The sequence below is a fragment of the Amblyraja radiata genome, chromosome 15 (genome assembly GCF_010909765.2).
Source record: "Amblyraja radiata isolate CabotCenter1 chromosome 15, sAmbRad1.1.pri, whole genome shotgun sequence".
Lineage (NCBI taxonomy): Eukaryota > Metazoa > Chordata > Chondrichthyes > Rajiformes > Rajidae > Amblyraja > Amblyraja radiata.
The window spans coordinates 10776512-10792660 of record NC_045970.1 but is presented as its reverse complement, the minus strand read 5'-3'; the positions used below and the strand labels follow the sequence as shown (position 1 = coordinate 10792660).

Sequence of the window (16149 nt, the reverse complement as noted above, 5' to 3'; positions counted from 1 at the left end):
AATGTGTCAGGCTAGCTTATTACATCCCTTCCCCAACACTGCCTTAACCGATTGATCCCCATCCCAGAGGTGGCAGGGATCACAGCACTCTGTCCGCTGCGTACAAGAGCTGCATTCAGTGAGGGGACACCCAGGCTTTTGTAAATGTGTTAAGCAGTAAAAACGGAGGCTGGTAGGAGGTGCTGAGAGCAACACGTTGATGAATGGAATCGCGACGTTCTTTACATTGTGCCCCTTTGCCGAACTGCTGGTGGAGAGAGTGTCGTGGTTTTATTTGCGTTTATAAACACGTATTTAACAGTAAAGGTAGAAATGGATGCTGTGCAGTGGATGACATCATTACATGCGCATCTAACACTGAGCAAATGCCGGCTGCAGTACACAATCTCCTCGACCTGCAAATTGATCCAGTTCTCCACACGGACTTACACTCAATATGATCACGATGGGCTTTTTCAGCAGCTCTACCTGGGGCTTTCCCGGGGAATTAAACGGTGGAGTCTAATTTGTCGGCGTTTGGATCAAATCGTAGCGCACTCAGTCACGATACGAGGATCCCCGGCGGACGGCGTGTTCGTTGCTCTGCAAACTTGTTGAGATGCCAGAACATGACACAAACGAGGACGCCCGGCAGCTGCATGCCAAGTGAAACTGTGCGCACACAACCTTCCGAATCAATTCAACGCCCACAGAAAAAACACGCTCCACTGAAAGCAAATTTAAGGCTTGAGAGAACCCAGTTTTATTTTCAAGGCTTGAGTGAACCAATTGTATGGCAGGGTCGTGCCCTTGGCCTTTCAATGGTCAATTGAGTTATAGGTGACTTTACTTTCTGGACTGCTGAGTAACAAGTCCTAATGTTGGTAGACCACTTTCCCTCCTGGGATGAATAAAGTTTATCGTATCTATCGTTGACCACTTGTAGCTCTGAACGACAAAGACTTGGGGAAATTGTTTTTGCCTTTTGGCACTATTGTTATTTATTTTTTATGTGTGTGTTTGTTTGTTTGTATGTGTGTGTATGCATACACTGAACCGTTTCCTCGTTTATTATATAGTGTACTATGTTTACATATTCTGTTGTGCTGCAGCAAGTGAGAATGTAATTGTTCTATCTGGGACAAATGACAATAAAACACATCTAGCCTCTCTTTGTTGAATGGCTCTCAAAACGATTGCGGGGTTTTGCGTCATTTCAAAGGTTGTCGGAGAGATATTCAAAAGCCGGTGGATAGACACAAAATAACTGGGGTAACTCAGCGGGTCAGGCAGCATCTGTGGAGAGAAGGATGAGGTGAGACCCTTCTTCCTCAGACCGTGTTGTGTTGCCTTGTAGAAAGAGCTGGGTATCATTGGAATGAAAAGCAAGCGCTGTGCGTTTGTGTTTCTGGGTGCATGGGTGGATGGGATAAGGGGGCGGCTAGGAGCCGCTGCAGTGGCGGCCGGCGGGCAGGGGGTGGAGTGCGGGGCGGCTGCAGCGCTGGGTCCGCCCCCGTCGGCAGCGGGCGGAGGCTGGCCGGCCGGGGACATGACATGATGCGGGTTGCCAGTGTATCGAGGAGTTGCCATGGGACCCGGGGCTTCAGCAAACTGACCGGGTGCCGGCTCTTCAGCGAGGTGGAAGGAAAACAGTCTCCCATTCATTAATTAATCACACTTTGGACGGCCGCAATCTCGGCTGGGCAGAGCAGCGATTTTTTTTTGTTTTTTGTAAACAAAAAGAAGAAATTACGAGCACGAAGTTGCGCAGTGAGCCTGACATGAACTGCTGATGTTTTGGAAGTTTTTTTTTTTTTTTAAAGGTCTCTGTTGCATATCCAGCCTCTGCCGCGGCGATGCGGGCAACTCAACCGGCTGTGGAGAAGCAGAAACTGTGTCAGACTGTAACAGACTGAAGAAATAAGGGTCCCGCATTCAACAGCCTGAGACTCGGCTCCCAGTTTGTGTTTCCACTCCGTCGTTTTCTTTGGAGAATCAGTTGTAGCCGGTGCGAGGCGATGGCTCTATATTACGACGAAGATGACGAAAGGGAATACTATGAATTTGAACCGCTGCCTACGCTTCTGGAAGACGAGGTAGGTACCGATGATAGACACAAAATGCTGTAGCTAGACAAAAAAAACGAGGTGGGTAGACCGCTGAACAAAACAGCGAGGTGCTGGAGGAGAGACACAAAAAAGCTGGAGTAACTCAGCGGCGTCAGGCAGCGTCTCTGGAGAAAAGAGTCGGGACCCTTCTTCAGACTGAGTCGGGGGAAAGGGACACAGGGGAGAGATATAGACGGTGATGTAGCGAGATATAGAACAAATGAATGAAAGATATGCAAAAAAAAAGTGACGATGATGAAGGAAACAGGCCATTGGTAGCTGTTTGCGAGGTGAGAACGAGTTACAGACAATGAGACTTAACAAGACGACTTTAAAGTACGAATATAGACGACTCGGCGGGACAGGCAGCATTTGTGGAGGGAATGGACAGGCGACCATTCGGGCCAGGACTCGCCGCTCCCCACAATATGCCTGTCCCACATGAGTTCCACCAGCACTTTGTAATTTGCTCAAGATACCAGCATCTGCAGTCCCTTGTGTCTCCGGCTCTGAATGCTGTTGCTCAGGTCGTGTATCGGATACTTTAAAGCAGGGCTGCAGCCTGGGATCACTCGGCAAGGCGCCGCTGTAACGCGCCTCGCTTCTGGTCCGTCTCCTGTTGGTCGGAATTTCAGAAAATAAATATTTTAGACTCGGGTTGAGTCTGTGCAGCCACTTGTAACCTGCAATGCAACTTTAATTGTTTGTACAAAGTTACTCAAGCGGTTATTAGGCTGCGAGGAACACTTAATTCGTTGGTTGAGGTTGTTAGATTTAGCTCTTACATTGGGGAGGGAGGGAGGGGGGGGGGGGGGGGGGGGGCAGGAACGGGTTACTGATTTTAGATGATCAGCCATGATCATATTGAATGGCGGTGCTTGTTCGAAGGGCCGAATGGCCTACTGCACCTATTTTTTTCTATATTTAATGCTTTGATTCGAACTGACTTCACAGCCAGAATCTTACAATTTTAATGAATTGCATTTATTCGCCAAAGAGTAGTATTTTCACTTGTAGGCAATGCGACTAAACGTCAATCAATAACGCTGCATCATATCATGTCATAAGTGATAGGAGCAGAATTAGGCCATTCGGCCCATTAATTCTACCCCGCCACTCAATCATGGCTGGTCTACGGTATATCTCCTAACCCCATTCTTGTGCCTTCTCCCCATAACCCCTGCTCCCTTACTAATCAAGAATCGGTCTATCCCTGCCTTGAAAATATCAATTGACTTGGCCTCCACAGCCTTCTGATATCTGATTTATAACTTGTAATAGTACAGCAGGGAAAATAGATATATTTAAGAGTGAGTGCAGTTTCTACGCCATTCAAAAGAACACCGCAATGCAATGATGCAAGGAATTTTCAAATAGGTCAACTTAAAATAAGTATGTTGCAAGTATTATTAACAATGAATGAACTGAATGCAGTAGGCTCATCAGTTTGGAAGGGAAAATATAAAAACCATTACATTGCATCACAAATAAAGGGAAAGTTGCTGAGATAGTACATAAACAGCACAGCTCTTTGGCCCACCATGTCTATCCTCACCACAGCTGGCCTAAACGAACCCCATCGGCCCATAGATTCACTATCCCTCATTTTAATTTCATGTTTCATGTATTTTGTGTTTTTATGGCAGTTGGCAGATCAGTTTTCCGCATGGGATAAATAAAGTTCTATCATATCATATCGCATTCTTGATTGTTCATATGTCCTCTTAAACATTCTTATTATCTGCTACTACCAGCTTCCCTGGCACCTACTGCTGTGTAAAAAGAAAATGAACTTCAAGCCACCTTTAAAATTTCTTCCTCTCACATTAAACCAATGCTCACTGGTATTTGCTGTTTCCACCCTGTGGAACAAGACTCTATCTAACCTGTCTTTGCCTCTTTTAATTTGATATACTTCATATACACCCCTGAACCTCTGATGTTCCTGAGAAAATAGTTGGTTTCCCAACTTTCCCAACTCCCATTGAGGAGTAAACCTATTATGTGCCCTGCAAAGTCTCGCCAGATAAATGTATATCTTTTAGCACTCTGTTACCAATGAGGAATGTTCTGGAGCATTGGAGGGTCCTTTTAAAAAAAAAAAAAAAAAAAGGATAAAGTTGAGACATGGTACAGGTTTAGAGATACAACATATAAACCGGCCTTTTGGCCCACTGAGTTCATGTCAACAACCATTGATTACCTGTTCATCCCACTTTTGCATCCACTCCCTACATACTAAGGACAATTTTACACAGAGGCCAATTAACATACAAACCTGCAAGTCTTTGCTATGTGGGAGGAAACTGGAGCACCCAGAGGAAATCCACGCATTCACAGGGAGAATGTGCAAAGTCTACACAGAGAGCACCAGAGGCCAGTTTTAAACCCGGATCTCTGGCGCTGTGAGGCCGAAGCTTTACCAACTGTGCCACTCATCCTTATGCTGACACATTTATAAGCAGGTGAGAGGAAATCAGTGCAAAGAACTGGGCTTTGGAAATGGGCAATGCCTTCATTGTTGCATCTGCAGATAGAGAGCATCACAGTTCACCTGTGTAGGGAGGGTTTTGGGGTTGGGAACAAGGAGACCATAAGCAGAATTCAGCCCATCTAGGCTATCTGCAATTAGATCATGGCTGATCTATTTTTTCCCCCTCAACCCCATACCCCAGTCTTCTCCTTGTCGCCTTTGATTCCCTTACTAATCAAGAACCAATCAATTGCTGCTTAAAAATACCCATTGTCTTGACCTCCACAGTCATCTGTGGCAATTAATTCCACAGATTTACCACCCTCCGCTTAAAGACATCCCTCCTCATCTCCATTCAAAAGTTATGTCCTTTTATTCTGATTCTGCACCTTCTGGTTCCAGATTCTCTCATTACTGGAAACATCCTTTCCAGATCCATGCAATCTAGGTCTTTCAATATCTCGCAGGTTTCCATGAGACCCACCACCCCCACCCCCCCCCCCCCCCCCCCCCCCCCTCCCATCCTTCCAAACTCCAGTGAATACAGGACCAGTGCCATCAAAAGTTCCTCATATGTTCATCCAGTTATAACTGGGATCATTCTTGTTAACCTCCTCAGGACCATCTCCATTGCAGGCAGATCCGTGCTCAGATATGGGGCCCAAAACTGCTCACAATATTCCAAATGTGGCCTCACCAGCGCCTTATATAGCCTCAGCATTATATCCTTGCCTCTATATTCTAGTCCCCTCAAGGAATCAAGAATTGCATTTTTGTTCCTTGCCACTGACTCACCTTGCAAATGAACCCTTTAGGGATCCTGCACCAGAACTGCCTTTGCACATTTGGTTTCTGAATCCTCTCCACAGTTAGAAAGCAATCTGTCTTTATTCATTCTGCAAGGTGCATCTTACATTGTATTTCATTTGCCACTTTGCTCACTTTCCCAACCTATCCTAGTCCTTCCGCATGCTCCATGCTTCCTCAACATTTCCTGCCCCTCCATTTATCTTCATATCATCGCAAACCTGGCCACAAAGCCAGCAATTCCATCATCCAGATCATTGACGAATAAAGTGAAAAGTATCAAACACTGACCCCTGTGGAACTTCACTAGTCATCGAAAGACAACCAGAAAAGGCCCCCTTCTATGCCTTCTGCCAGTCAGCCAATCTTCTACCCATGCTGGTACAATGCTTCTAATATCATGTCTCACATGTGGCACCTTATCCAAGGTCATCTTTAAAATCCAAGTAAACTTTGTCTATCCTGCTTGTTACCTCTTCAGGCAAGATCTCCCCTTAACAAAACCATGATAACTTTGGCCTAGTTTATCATGTCCTTCCAATCATTGTCTAATACATCTAAAATTTTACCAACCACTGAAGTCAAACCAACCAGCTTATAATTTTCTTCTTTTGCCTCGCTCCCTCCGTAAACAATAGAGTTACGTTTGTGATGTTCCAGTCCTCTGTAACCATTCCTGACTATAGTGATTCTTGAAAGATCACTACTAATGCCTCCACAATCTCAACAGCTACCTCTTTCAGAACCATGGGGTGCAGTCCATCTGGTCCAGGTGACCTATCCACCACCGGACCTGCCAGCTTCTTAAGCACCTTCTCTTCAGTAATAGCAACTGCATCCACCTCTGTCCCCAACTCTAAAGTCCTACCATGAGGTTATCAGATTGTTGGAAATAGAGGAGAGGAGAGGAAAGTTGGAACGGGTAGATCAACTTTGGAACAGCATATGGGACTCGAGATGGTGGGGAGAGAATCATTGTTGCGATCAGCAAATGGATGTTTGTTTTGTTTTGCTTAAAGGGAGATATGAAGCCAATGCATTGCATGGTAGGAGGGATGGAGAGAAGGGAAGTCAATGGATTGTTGTTGTGGTGTCAATGGATTGGTTCCACAAAAAGGGGATTGAAATAACAGGATTTTGGAGGCATTCGATTGGAAGACTGCCAGAAAATCGAATAGTTTAGAAGGTGGTGAAGGACCCAGAGATATAGATGAGCATTTCATTTACTTTGCTGAGTTCTTGTTCAGTGCTATGGTTGGAAGGCTATGTTGCATTGGATGTGCGCAGTGAGAATTGGCCTCGGGACAACGTGGCCCAATTTCTTTGCCTCCAACGAGAGCATTGCACAGATAAATCATCTCATTGAGTGTGCTCTCAGTAAGCACTGACATTGGGGCAAAGAGTGGCAAATTGTGTTTGGTCATACTCTGAGGAGCCAAAATGATTTTTGTTTCGCATCTAATTTGGGGAGTGGGGGGGGGGGGGGGGCTAGGGAAAGTGATGGGTAGGTGACAATAAAGGGCCAGGTGATTATACATAAGAAGAATTTCATAAGGGCATCAAAGTGGATATGTGAAACATAGAAATGTTTACGACGATGCAGAATCTATATCTATCTATCTATCTATCTATCTATCTATCTATCTATCCTCTCATCTTGACCACGTTGTAATTAAATTTGCACAAAAACACTACCGTATATAAAGCTGGGATTTTTTTCGCCCACTTACTCACCGTTCTCCTCTGCTCCAAACCACCAAGTTTTGTTCCGATCAGTGAGATATTAAAAAAGTTATGAAGGTTTAAAAAAATCAGGAGATCAGCAGATTGGTCTTCTCGCCTGTCAGTCACTATGAAGGTAATGCCCCTTCCGGGGGCGAGGAGAATAAAGCCCCAGAGGCCGGGCGTGAGTCAGTCAGCAAGCCAGGAAGACTGGAAGCCCAGAAGTGCAGAAGCCGTCAGTGAGTGAACTGTGGCTCCAGAAGCTGTGAGTGACTGAACTGTGGTTCCAGAAGGTAATGCCCCTTCCGGGGGCGAGGAGAATAAAGCCCTGGAGGCCGTGAGGGAGTGATCTGTGGGTCCAGCAGCCGCTCAATGCGCGGAGGCGGCCCGGAGCACAGAGCCTGCCCGATTGCTGCAAACTCAAGATCCTGGGGAAGTGAGGAGTGAGAGTGGGGGGATTGCTCACCACCCCCGCCTACACACCCCCATCCCCCTGCCCTCTCACACCTCCCCCCCCCCGGAGGCAGGCCACGGCAGCGCTTCCCCTCCCCCCTCCCCTCCCCCCACTGGACCCTGCCTGAAGCCGTCCCCCTCCCATGGCTACAGAATGCTCCCTCCAGCCCCCACTAGAAGCCTCCCTGTCCCCAGCTGCAGGACTAGCCCAAGAATCCATTCAGCCTACAATGTCCAAACTAGCCCTCTGGAAACCAGTCCCTTCGGCCCACAGCAGCCATATGAACCCTCCAGAAAGCCCCCCCCCCCCCCCCACTGGCCACCACCTGAAGCCATCCCCCTCCCCTGGATGCAGGACACTCCCCCCCCCCCCCCCCCACTGTCCCCTGACAGTCCCCACCTGAAGCCGACCCCCTCCCCAGCTGCAGAACGCAACAAGAGACGCAACAAGAAAGAATGGACTGAATAAATCTCCTCTTTAATGTTTAAATAGGTGTTATATTTTAAGAGTTATTCACATTTTAAGCTTTAATAAATCCCTTTTCCACTTGCCGTGCCCTTCAGCTGCACCTGCGCAGTAATAACTGTGTGTTCGACGTCACAATGGGAGGGAAAGGCTGCGCCGCCGGAGAGCCGCTAAGAGTGGATGGGGGGGGAAGGAGTGAGTGTGTGTGTGTGTGGAGGGGGGGGGGGCAAGGGGCGGAGTGGGGAGGGGGTGAGGGGAGGAGGGGGATCAGGGGCGTCACAACGGGAACTCGTAAGCCGCGCCTGCGCAGTTGGGGGCTATGTATGAGTGGTGGAATATTGTAATTAGCGGAGAGGTGGAATATTGCGTTGTGGGACCAGGCCTCCCATGTGAGAATGGGACCCAATGGTCCCACTTCGTCTAGTAGAAATTAAATCTATCCAGTTCCATTAATCATCCCTTTAATTCAAGACAACTTGAAGTGATAGTGAAATGATTGTCTCATATTTGGGTCAAAACATCCTGTATCTGTTTGTTTTCATGGTTTTTTGTCAAAGTATATTGGAGCAATGTTTTTTGATTTGGGTGGTGGATGCACTGTCACAAGAACATAAAAGTTGACGGCAGGAATTAACCATTATCTATGTTTGAGTTCTCTGCAGTTCAATAAGACATATCTGATTTACCTGGTGAAAAACAAAATGTTGCAGCTTCTGGAGATCTGAAAGATATTGCAAATATTGAGCTTCACCTTCCCTTCCAGCATCACCTGATCCCTGAAGTGTACATTAGCTTTGGATGTATTTTTACTTTTTAGTTTAGAGATACAGCGCGGAAACAAGCCTTCGGCCCACCGGGTCTGCGCCAACTAGTGATCCCTGCACACTAACACTATCCTACACACACTGGGGACAATTTACTATTATAAGAAGCCAATCAACCTGCATGTCTTTGGAGTGTGGGAGGAACCCGGAGTTCCCAGAGAAAACCCATGCAGGTCACGTACAAACTCTGTACATGCCGCACCCATAGTCAGGATCGAACCTGGGTCTCCGGGGCATGCATGTAATGCACATGTGTGTAACATCTAGACTAGAGTAATACACAAGTTCAAAGATGTAAAAAAATTCTCCTTATGGATTGAATATTTTCTTCAAGACTGCACCCTAGTTCATGATGCACAATTTCCACTCAACTTCTCTCCTGTCACAACCCAGCTGGTAGTGGTTATAAATACAGTTATTCAGAGCAGAGCCCAAGGATATACAACTTTGCAAAGTACTTTGTCCACTTATAAAAATGGATTAGTTCCTTTGCTGCCATTTGGGCGTATGAAAAGTACCTTTTCAAATCCGTGTCAAACAAGTGAGCATTGGGAATAAGCATTTTTGATGAATGCAGAACAGAAACGGGGCCAAAATGTGTAGGAAAGAACTGCAGATGCTGATTTAAATCGAAGGTAGACACAAAACGCTGGAGTAACTCAGTGGGACAGGCAGCATCTCTGGAGAGAAGGAACAAGTCTCGACCCGAAGTGTCACCCATTCCTTCTCTCCAGTGATGCTGCCTGTCCCGCTGAGTTACTCCAGCATTTTGTGTCTACCTTCGACAGAAACAGGACACTTTTGGCCCACCACATCAGTGGCGATTATCAATTGCCCCATCCATTATTTCATCCCTTCACCTCTCCTAGATTCTCCCATGTCCCACCTACACAATGGGTCAGTTAACGGTAACCATTTAACCTGGTAACCTGCACATCAGAGTGGAAACCAATGGTGTCATGCACAGCAAATGAGGGTGGGGATGAAACCCTAGTTACGATGGCGCAGCGGTAGAGTTGCTGCCTTACAGCAAATGCAGCGCCAGAGACCCGGGTTCGATCCCGATTACGGGTGCTGTCTGTACGGAGTTTGTACGTTCTCCTCGTGACCTGTGTTTACACGTTCTCCCCGTGACCCGAGATCTTCGGTTTCCTCCCACACTCCTAAGACGTACAGGTTTGTAGGTTAATTGGCTTGGTGAATGTAAAAAATGTCCCTAGTGGGTGTAGGGTGGTGTTAATGTGCGGGGATAGCTGGTCGGCGTGGACCCGGTGGGCCGAAGGGCTTGTTTTCACGCTGTATCTCTAAACTAAACTAAACTAAACTGCTAGGGCACTGTATTTGATAAATGGATTTGTAATTAATAATGTTAGGATAATTATTTTTATTAAATCAAAATTGTCTGTACAGGCTATATTAATAACTTCAACCTATTGTGGCACATATGGACATTTATGTTTTTTTCATTTTATTATGGTTATTCAAACAGCTTTTTATTATTTTAAATCACTTCAATTAAATATTAATAATTCAATTATGTAGGTAATTGCGTTCCTTGTTGTGTATATGAGTTCACTCCTATTTGTCCAACATGATATAAATATATGGGTTAATGCAATGTTAAAATGCATTCTCAGTATTCCAGAAAATGGAGATCACAGGTGAAAAAAACCTGGACATTTTAATTTTAGTTTTGGCATAAATTATGCAGCAGATTTTCTGTCTTTTATATAACCAACCTAAATATTTAGTCGACATACAGATCAGGCAAGTTGCAATCAGCCATAGCATTCGACGGAGAGAAAAAAACATAATTGTGCCTTAACTGATGTCAAATAATCCATTACTTCACTTTCCGTGTTTGGTATACTATGGACTGGCAGTAGCACCATGCAACAGTGTCATTTGTGAAACCTATCCAACCAAGATAACCCGACAATCAGATTTACAGTTCATTATTCGGCCTCAATAAATCAAAGTAAGGAGCTAAAGATTGAGCAGGTTTGTTGTGCATTGAATTCGTTTCTGAGCATTGAGATTAACTATCACCTGTGTATCTCTGCACATTTAAATGCATCAGAAAGCCAGAGGGAGAATGCATTTTGAGCGGAGAAGCGAATATGCAGCATTTCAATGGAATAGCGAACCTGCAAAACATTCGCGCTGGAGTTCCTCTCCTTCACATTGCACCAAAACAGAATTGCAAGATATACTGAAGCTATTTCCATTCTCCTGCAACAGTTGCAATCTTTGGAATAATGGAATCCTAAGAATAGAAAATGATAGGCTTTCCTCAAAAGAAATGCTGTGTCAGCTTAAGCATGTACAGATGTGTTGATCTGTTGCATGTGTCCTTGTAGCTGCATCCTGGCAGCTAGTCTTTTAAAGGGCAATTTTCCTATCGCTGGAGAGTGCTGCTTCAATGATGGGAGATGAGGAGTCCAGCAGGAAAGTTGTTTGTAAAGAGGGGCTGTTAGAAATCCTCGTCTCCAATCAGCGGTGCTTGGTCAATGTTGTCAGGGAGAACTCTACGAAGTCTTACCTCAGGAACACATTGACGGCAAGAAATTGCAGAGAATTATGGACGCAGCCCAGACCATCACTCAAAGCAACCTCCATTCCATTGACTCCATCCACACTTCACGCTGTCTCGGCAAGGTCACCACCATAATCCAGGATGAGTCTCACCCCGGACACTCCCTCTTCTCCCCTCTCCCATCAGGCAAGAGGTACAGAAGTGTCAAAATACATACCTCCTGATTCGGGGGCAGTTTCTTTCCAGCTGCTATCAGGCAACTGAACTATTCTTATCGCCGATTAGAGAGTGGTCCTGAGCTACCATCTACCTCATTGGAGACACTTGGACTATCTTTAATTGGGCATTACTGGACTTTATCTTGCACTAAATGTTATTCCCTTTATCCTGTATCTCTACAATGTGGATGGCTTGAATGTAATCATGTATAGTCCTTCCGCTGAGTGGATAGCACGCAACAAAAGATTTTCATTGTACCAGGGTATACGTGACAATAAACTAAACTAAACCTCCCTGCCCTAATCAATCTTCTTGGTTGCTTCATCCAAAAATTCAATCAAATTCATGAGGCACTATCTCCCGCATACAAAACCATGATGACTTTCCCTAATCAATCCCCATCCTTCCAAATAAGAATTCTCTCCTTAGTAACTTACCTACCACAGATGTTAGGCTACCTGATCTATCATTCTGAGGTCTTTCTTTGCAGCCCTTCTTAAACAAAGGCACAACATTAGCCTCTAGCTTTCCTGCACCTCACCTGTGCCTGATGTTGATTCATATTCTTAGCCATTGGTCCTATAGTTTCTTCTCTAACTTCTCACAGTCTCCTCGGATATATCCTCAGGCCCATAAGATGTTATGTACCATCATACACCCTCGGGCATCCAGCACTGCTTCAACTGCAATTTAGATTATCCTCAACACATGTCTCTTAAAGTTCCCTCGTCTTTGTATCTTTCTCCACAGTAATAACAGAGGAGAAATATACATTGAGGACCTTGCCCATCTCCTGTGACTTCACATATAGATGACCACTTTGATTTCTGAGCTATCCTATTCTCTCTATGGTTACCCCTTTCTCTTAATATACATATAATATCCCTTTGGGATCTCCTTCATCTTATTTGCCAGAACTATCTCATTCATTTTCTTGCCCCAGCGTTTTGTATTTCTACCGCCATGCCCTTGGTAACTCAAATTTCACTGTAGCTTAATTGGTACATGTGACAATAAACTGACCTTGAAGCCTTGTTTCTAGCAAGAACATGCATACATCGTGCTCCCACTATCACACTTTTAAAAGCATCCCATTTTCCGGAAGTCCCTTTGGCAGCAAACAACCTACTCCAACGTTGTGAGTTCCAGTCTAATATCATCAGACAAACAGAAAAGGCTCAAGCAATCTCTCCATGTGATAGTGGCAATTTCTCCAAACTGTACCTCTAGCTTGCATGATTAGTATATGCAGAACATTATCAGCAGTTTGCTTTGGCACACGAGTAATCTGGTTGACATGTAACAAAGCATTTTGCAGTTCTGAGCTTAACCTAGGCAGTTTACCTTAAATCAATCCATTTCTGAGGCACTGGTACCTACGGTAATATTCATTCATCAAAATGAATGATTTGCTGCAGAATAGTCATAAGGTCATATGGTATAGGAATAGAATTAGGCCATTCGGCCTATCAAGTCTACTCTGCCATTCAATCATGACTGATCTATCCCTCCTAACCCAATTCTCCTGTATTCTTCCCATAACCTCTGCCACCTGTAAGAATCCAAAATCTATCTATCTCTGCCTAAAAAATGTCCACTGACTTGGCCTCCACAGCCTTCTGTGGCAATGAATTCCACCGATTCACCAACCTCTGACTAAAGAAAATTCTTCTCATCTCCTTCCTAAAGTAACGTCCTTTAATTCTGAGGCTATGACCTCTCATCCTACTCTCCCATTGGTGGAAACAACAGGTTAATTCCAGTTTGAAATTGGAAATTCCAACTTGATAATCTTAAACATCATTATTGGTGTTGCTGGTTGGCTTTTAGAAGACTTGGCAGCACAGTTGCATAGTTAGTAGGGCTGCTTCAATGCACTAACCTGGGTCCTGATGTGTCAGCTATGTATGGAGTTTACATGTTCTCCCTGTGAGTATCTGGGCTAACTCTGATGCTCTACCTTCTTCCCACATCCTGAGGATTTACTGGTTGGTAGTATATTTGGGCGCTGTAAGTAAGTTTAGTTTAGTGGGTAAGTTAAAAGCCCTCTCCCACAGTACGAGTTCATTCCAAGAGTTCTCCCATAATGATCTGGATGAGGGAATTGAAGGCAATATCTCCAAGTTTGCGGATGACACTAAGCTGGGGGGCAGTGTTAGCTGTGAGGAGGATGCTAGGAGACTGCAAGGTGACTTGGATAGGCTGGGTGAGTGGGCAAATGTTTGGCAGATGCAGTATAATGTGGATAAATGTGAGGTTATCCATTTTGGTGGCAAAAACAGGAAAGCAGACTATTATCTAAATGGTGGCCGACTAGGAAAAGGGGAGATGCAGTGAGACCTGGGTGTCATGGTACACCAGTCATTGAAAGTATGCATGCAGGTGCAGCAGGCAGTGAAGAAAGCGAATGGTGTGTTAGCTTTCATAGCAAAAGGATTTGAGTATAGGAGCAGGGAGGTTCTACTGCAGTTGTACAGGGTCTTGGTGAGACCACACCTGGAGTATTGCGTACAGTTTTGGTCTCCAAATCTGAGGAAGGACATTATTGCCATAGAGGGAGTGCAGAGGAGGTTCACCAGGCTGATTCCTGGGATGTCAGGACTGTCTTATGAAGAAAGACTGGATAGACTTGGTTTATACTCTATAGAATTTAGGAGATTGAGAGGGGATCTTATAGAAGCTTATAAAATTCTTAAGGGGTTGGACAGGCTAGATGCAGGAAGATTGCTCCCGATGTTGGGGAAGTCCAGGACAAGGGGGTCACAGCTTAAGGATAAGGGGGAAATCCTTTAAAACCGAGATGAGAAGAACTTTTTTCACACAGAGAGTGGTGAATCTCTGGAACTCTCTGCCACAGAGGGTAGTCGAGGCCAGTTCATTGGCTATATTTAAGAGGGAGTTAGATGTGGCCCTTGTGGCTAAGGGGATCAGAAGGTATGGAAAGAAGGCAGGTACGGGATACTGAGTTGGATGATCAGCCATATCGAAGGGCCGAATGGCCTACTCCTGCACCTAATTTCTATGTTTCTATGTTTCTTCCGATTTACGGTAATGGCCATTTGTCGGTACTCGGGGCTCTCGTGGACATTTTTCATCATGTTGCAAAATCTTCACGAGTCTTCCCGTGCTTACCTGCTGTTAGCGAGTCTTCCCGAGTACCTGCTGTTAGCGCTAAGAGACGTCCCCGAGCTCCGACGTACCCGTTACATTCTTTCTCCGTGCTTATCACGAGTTTGATTTTTTTTAAACTTGGGAGAGCTCTTGGAATGAACTCATACCGTGGGACAGGGCTTTTAGTTTAGTATAGAGATATAGTGTGGAAACGGGCACTTTAGCGCACTGAGTCCACACAAACCAGCGATCCCTGCACATTAATACCACCCTACACGCACTAGGGACAATTTTACATTTGTACATTTTTATACCAAGCCAATTAACCTACAAACCTGTACGTCCTTGGAGTGTGGGAGGAAGCCGAAGATGTCGGAGGAAACCCACCCAGGTCACTGGGAGAATGTACAAACTCTGTACAGACAAGTTCCTGTAGTCAGGATCGAACCTGGGTCTCTGGCGCTGTAAGGCAGCAACTCTCCCCCTATGCCATCGTGCAGCTGTGTGCCATAATGTGAGAGGAGATCATCGAGAGAATAAAATAGGATCATCGTTTGATTTGTATAAACCGACAACATGGGTTTAGTGGTCTGAGGAGCCTATTTCATTGCTGTATGGTTCTAATCTCTTTTAGTTCATTGTTGTCTTAGAATTGGTTTTAAACTGGATAGTGCTTTCTTTGGCAGAATTTTCTAGGGTTAGTGAAAGGATATTGCACCATTACTTATTTACTTAAGGCTAATTAAAACATTGTTCTGACCTTCTACAATGCTGCTTCCTGCCATCAGTTGGTTGTTGAACACACATTTGGGAAACTGTGTTTCTGATATGCAAACGTGTGCCTGTGGCTCTGCAACTATGACATTGAGACTAATCTTGGCAAAATGCAGCATTGATTCTATCTTGATCACGAATGTTGATACTAAATCCCAAGTTTCCTATAGCCGGTTAAGCTGAGGAACTTGGAGAATGAAATGGCAACTTTATAGGAGGGCAGGAGATAAAGTCAAGAAAACAGTGGGAATCGCGCTTTATAATTAATGTTTACGACAAAGCTGTTTCCTGAACTGGAGACAGAAGGAAGATGGACGTGAAGGTGGCTAGTGGCAGCAAAAGCCATGACATTTTTTTAGCTCTATATGAGGCAGGAACCACACCAATGCAGCTAGTGATCTGCTGGGAAAATATTTGACAGCGAGATCCAGAGTTGGATTGAAAGAATATCTTTTTGTGATCGGCATGGAACAGGTATACCTTGGGGGCCCATACAAGGTCCCATTACTGCACCTTTGATTTGGTAAAAAGTCTACGGAGCTGATGAAGAAATTGTTCAAAGTAAGGATGCCTTTAGTCGAGCTAATGGATATAAAGGATTAAATCGAGATAAGAAGACATAAATCAGTTGGTGTTTGAACAGGCTGAAACATCGGACGCCAAGACAGCCTTGTTTG

At 45.0% G+C, this 16149-nt stretch overlaps 1 protein-coding gene across 5 annotated transcripts in view; it reads left to right on the top strand.

The window, feature by feature from the left end:
* The first annotated feature begins 1408 nt into the window (after window positions 1-1408).
* kndc1 (kinase non-catalytic C-lobe domain containing 1) overlaps window positions 1409-16149 on the top strand; it is a 192925-nt gene continuing 178184 nt past the window's right edge. For 2 of the 5 annotated variants that reach the window (XM_033033634.1, XM_033033632.1), the window contains exon 1: window positions 1409-2075. In XM_033033634.1, the coding sequence (XP_032889525.1) occupies window positions 1998-2075 (78 nt within the window). In that variant the 5' untranslated portion in view covers window positions 1409-1997. Of the gene's footprint in view, window positions 2080-16149 lie in introns of all 5 variants that reach the window. The other 3 variants (XM_033033633.1, XM_033033637.1, XM_033033635.1) reach the window with 3 other exon arrangements.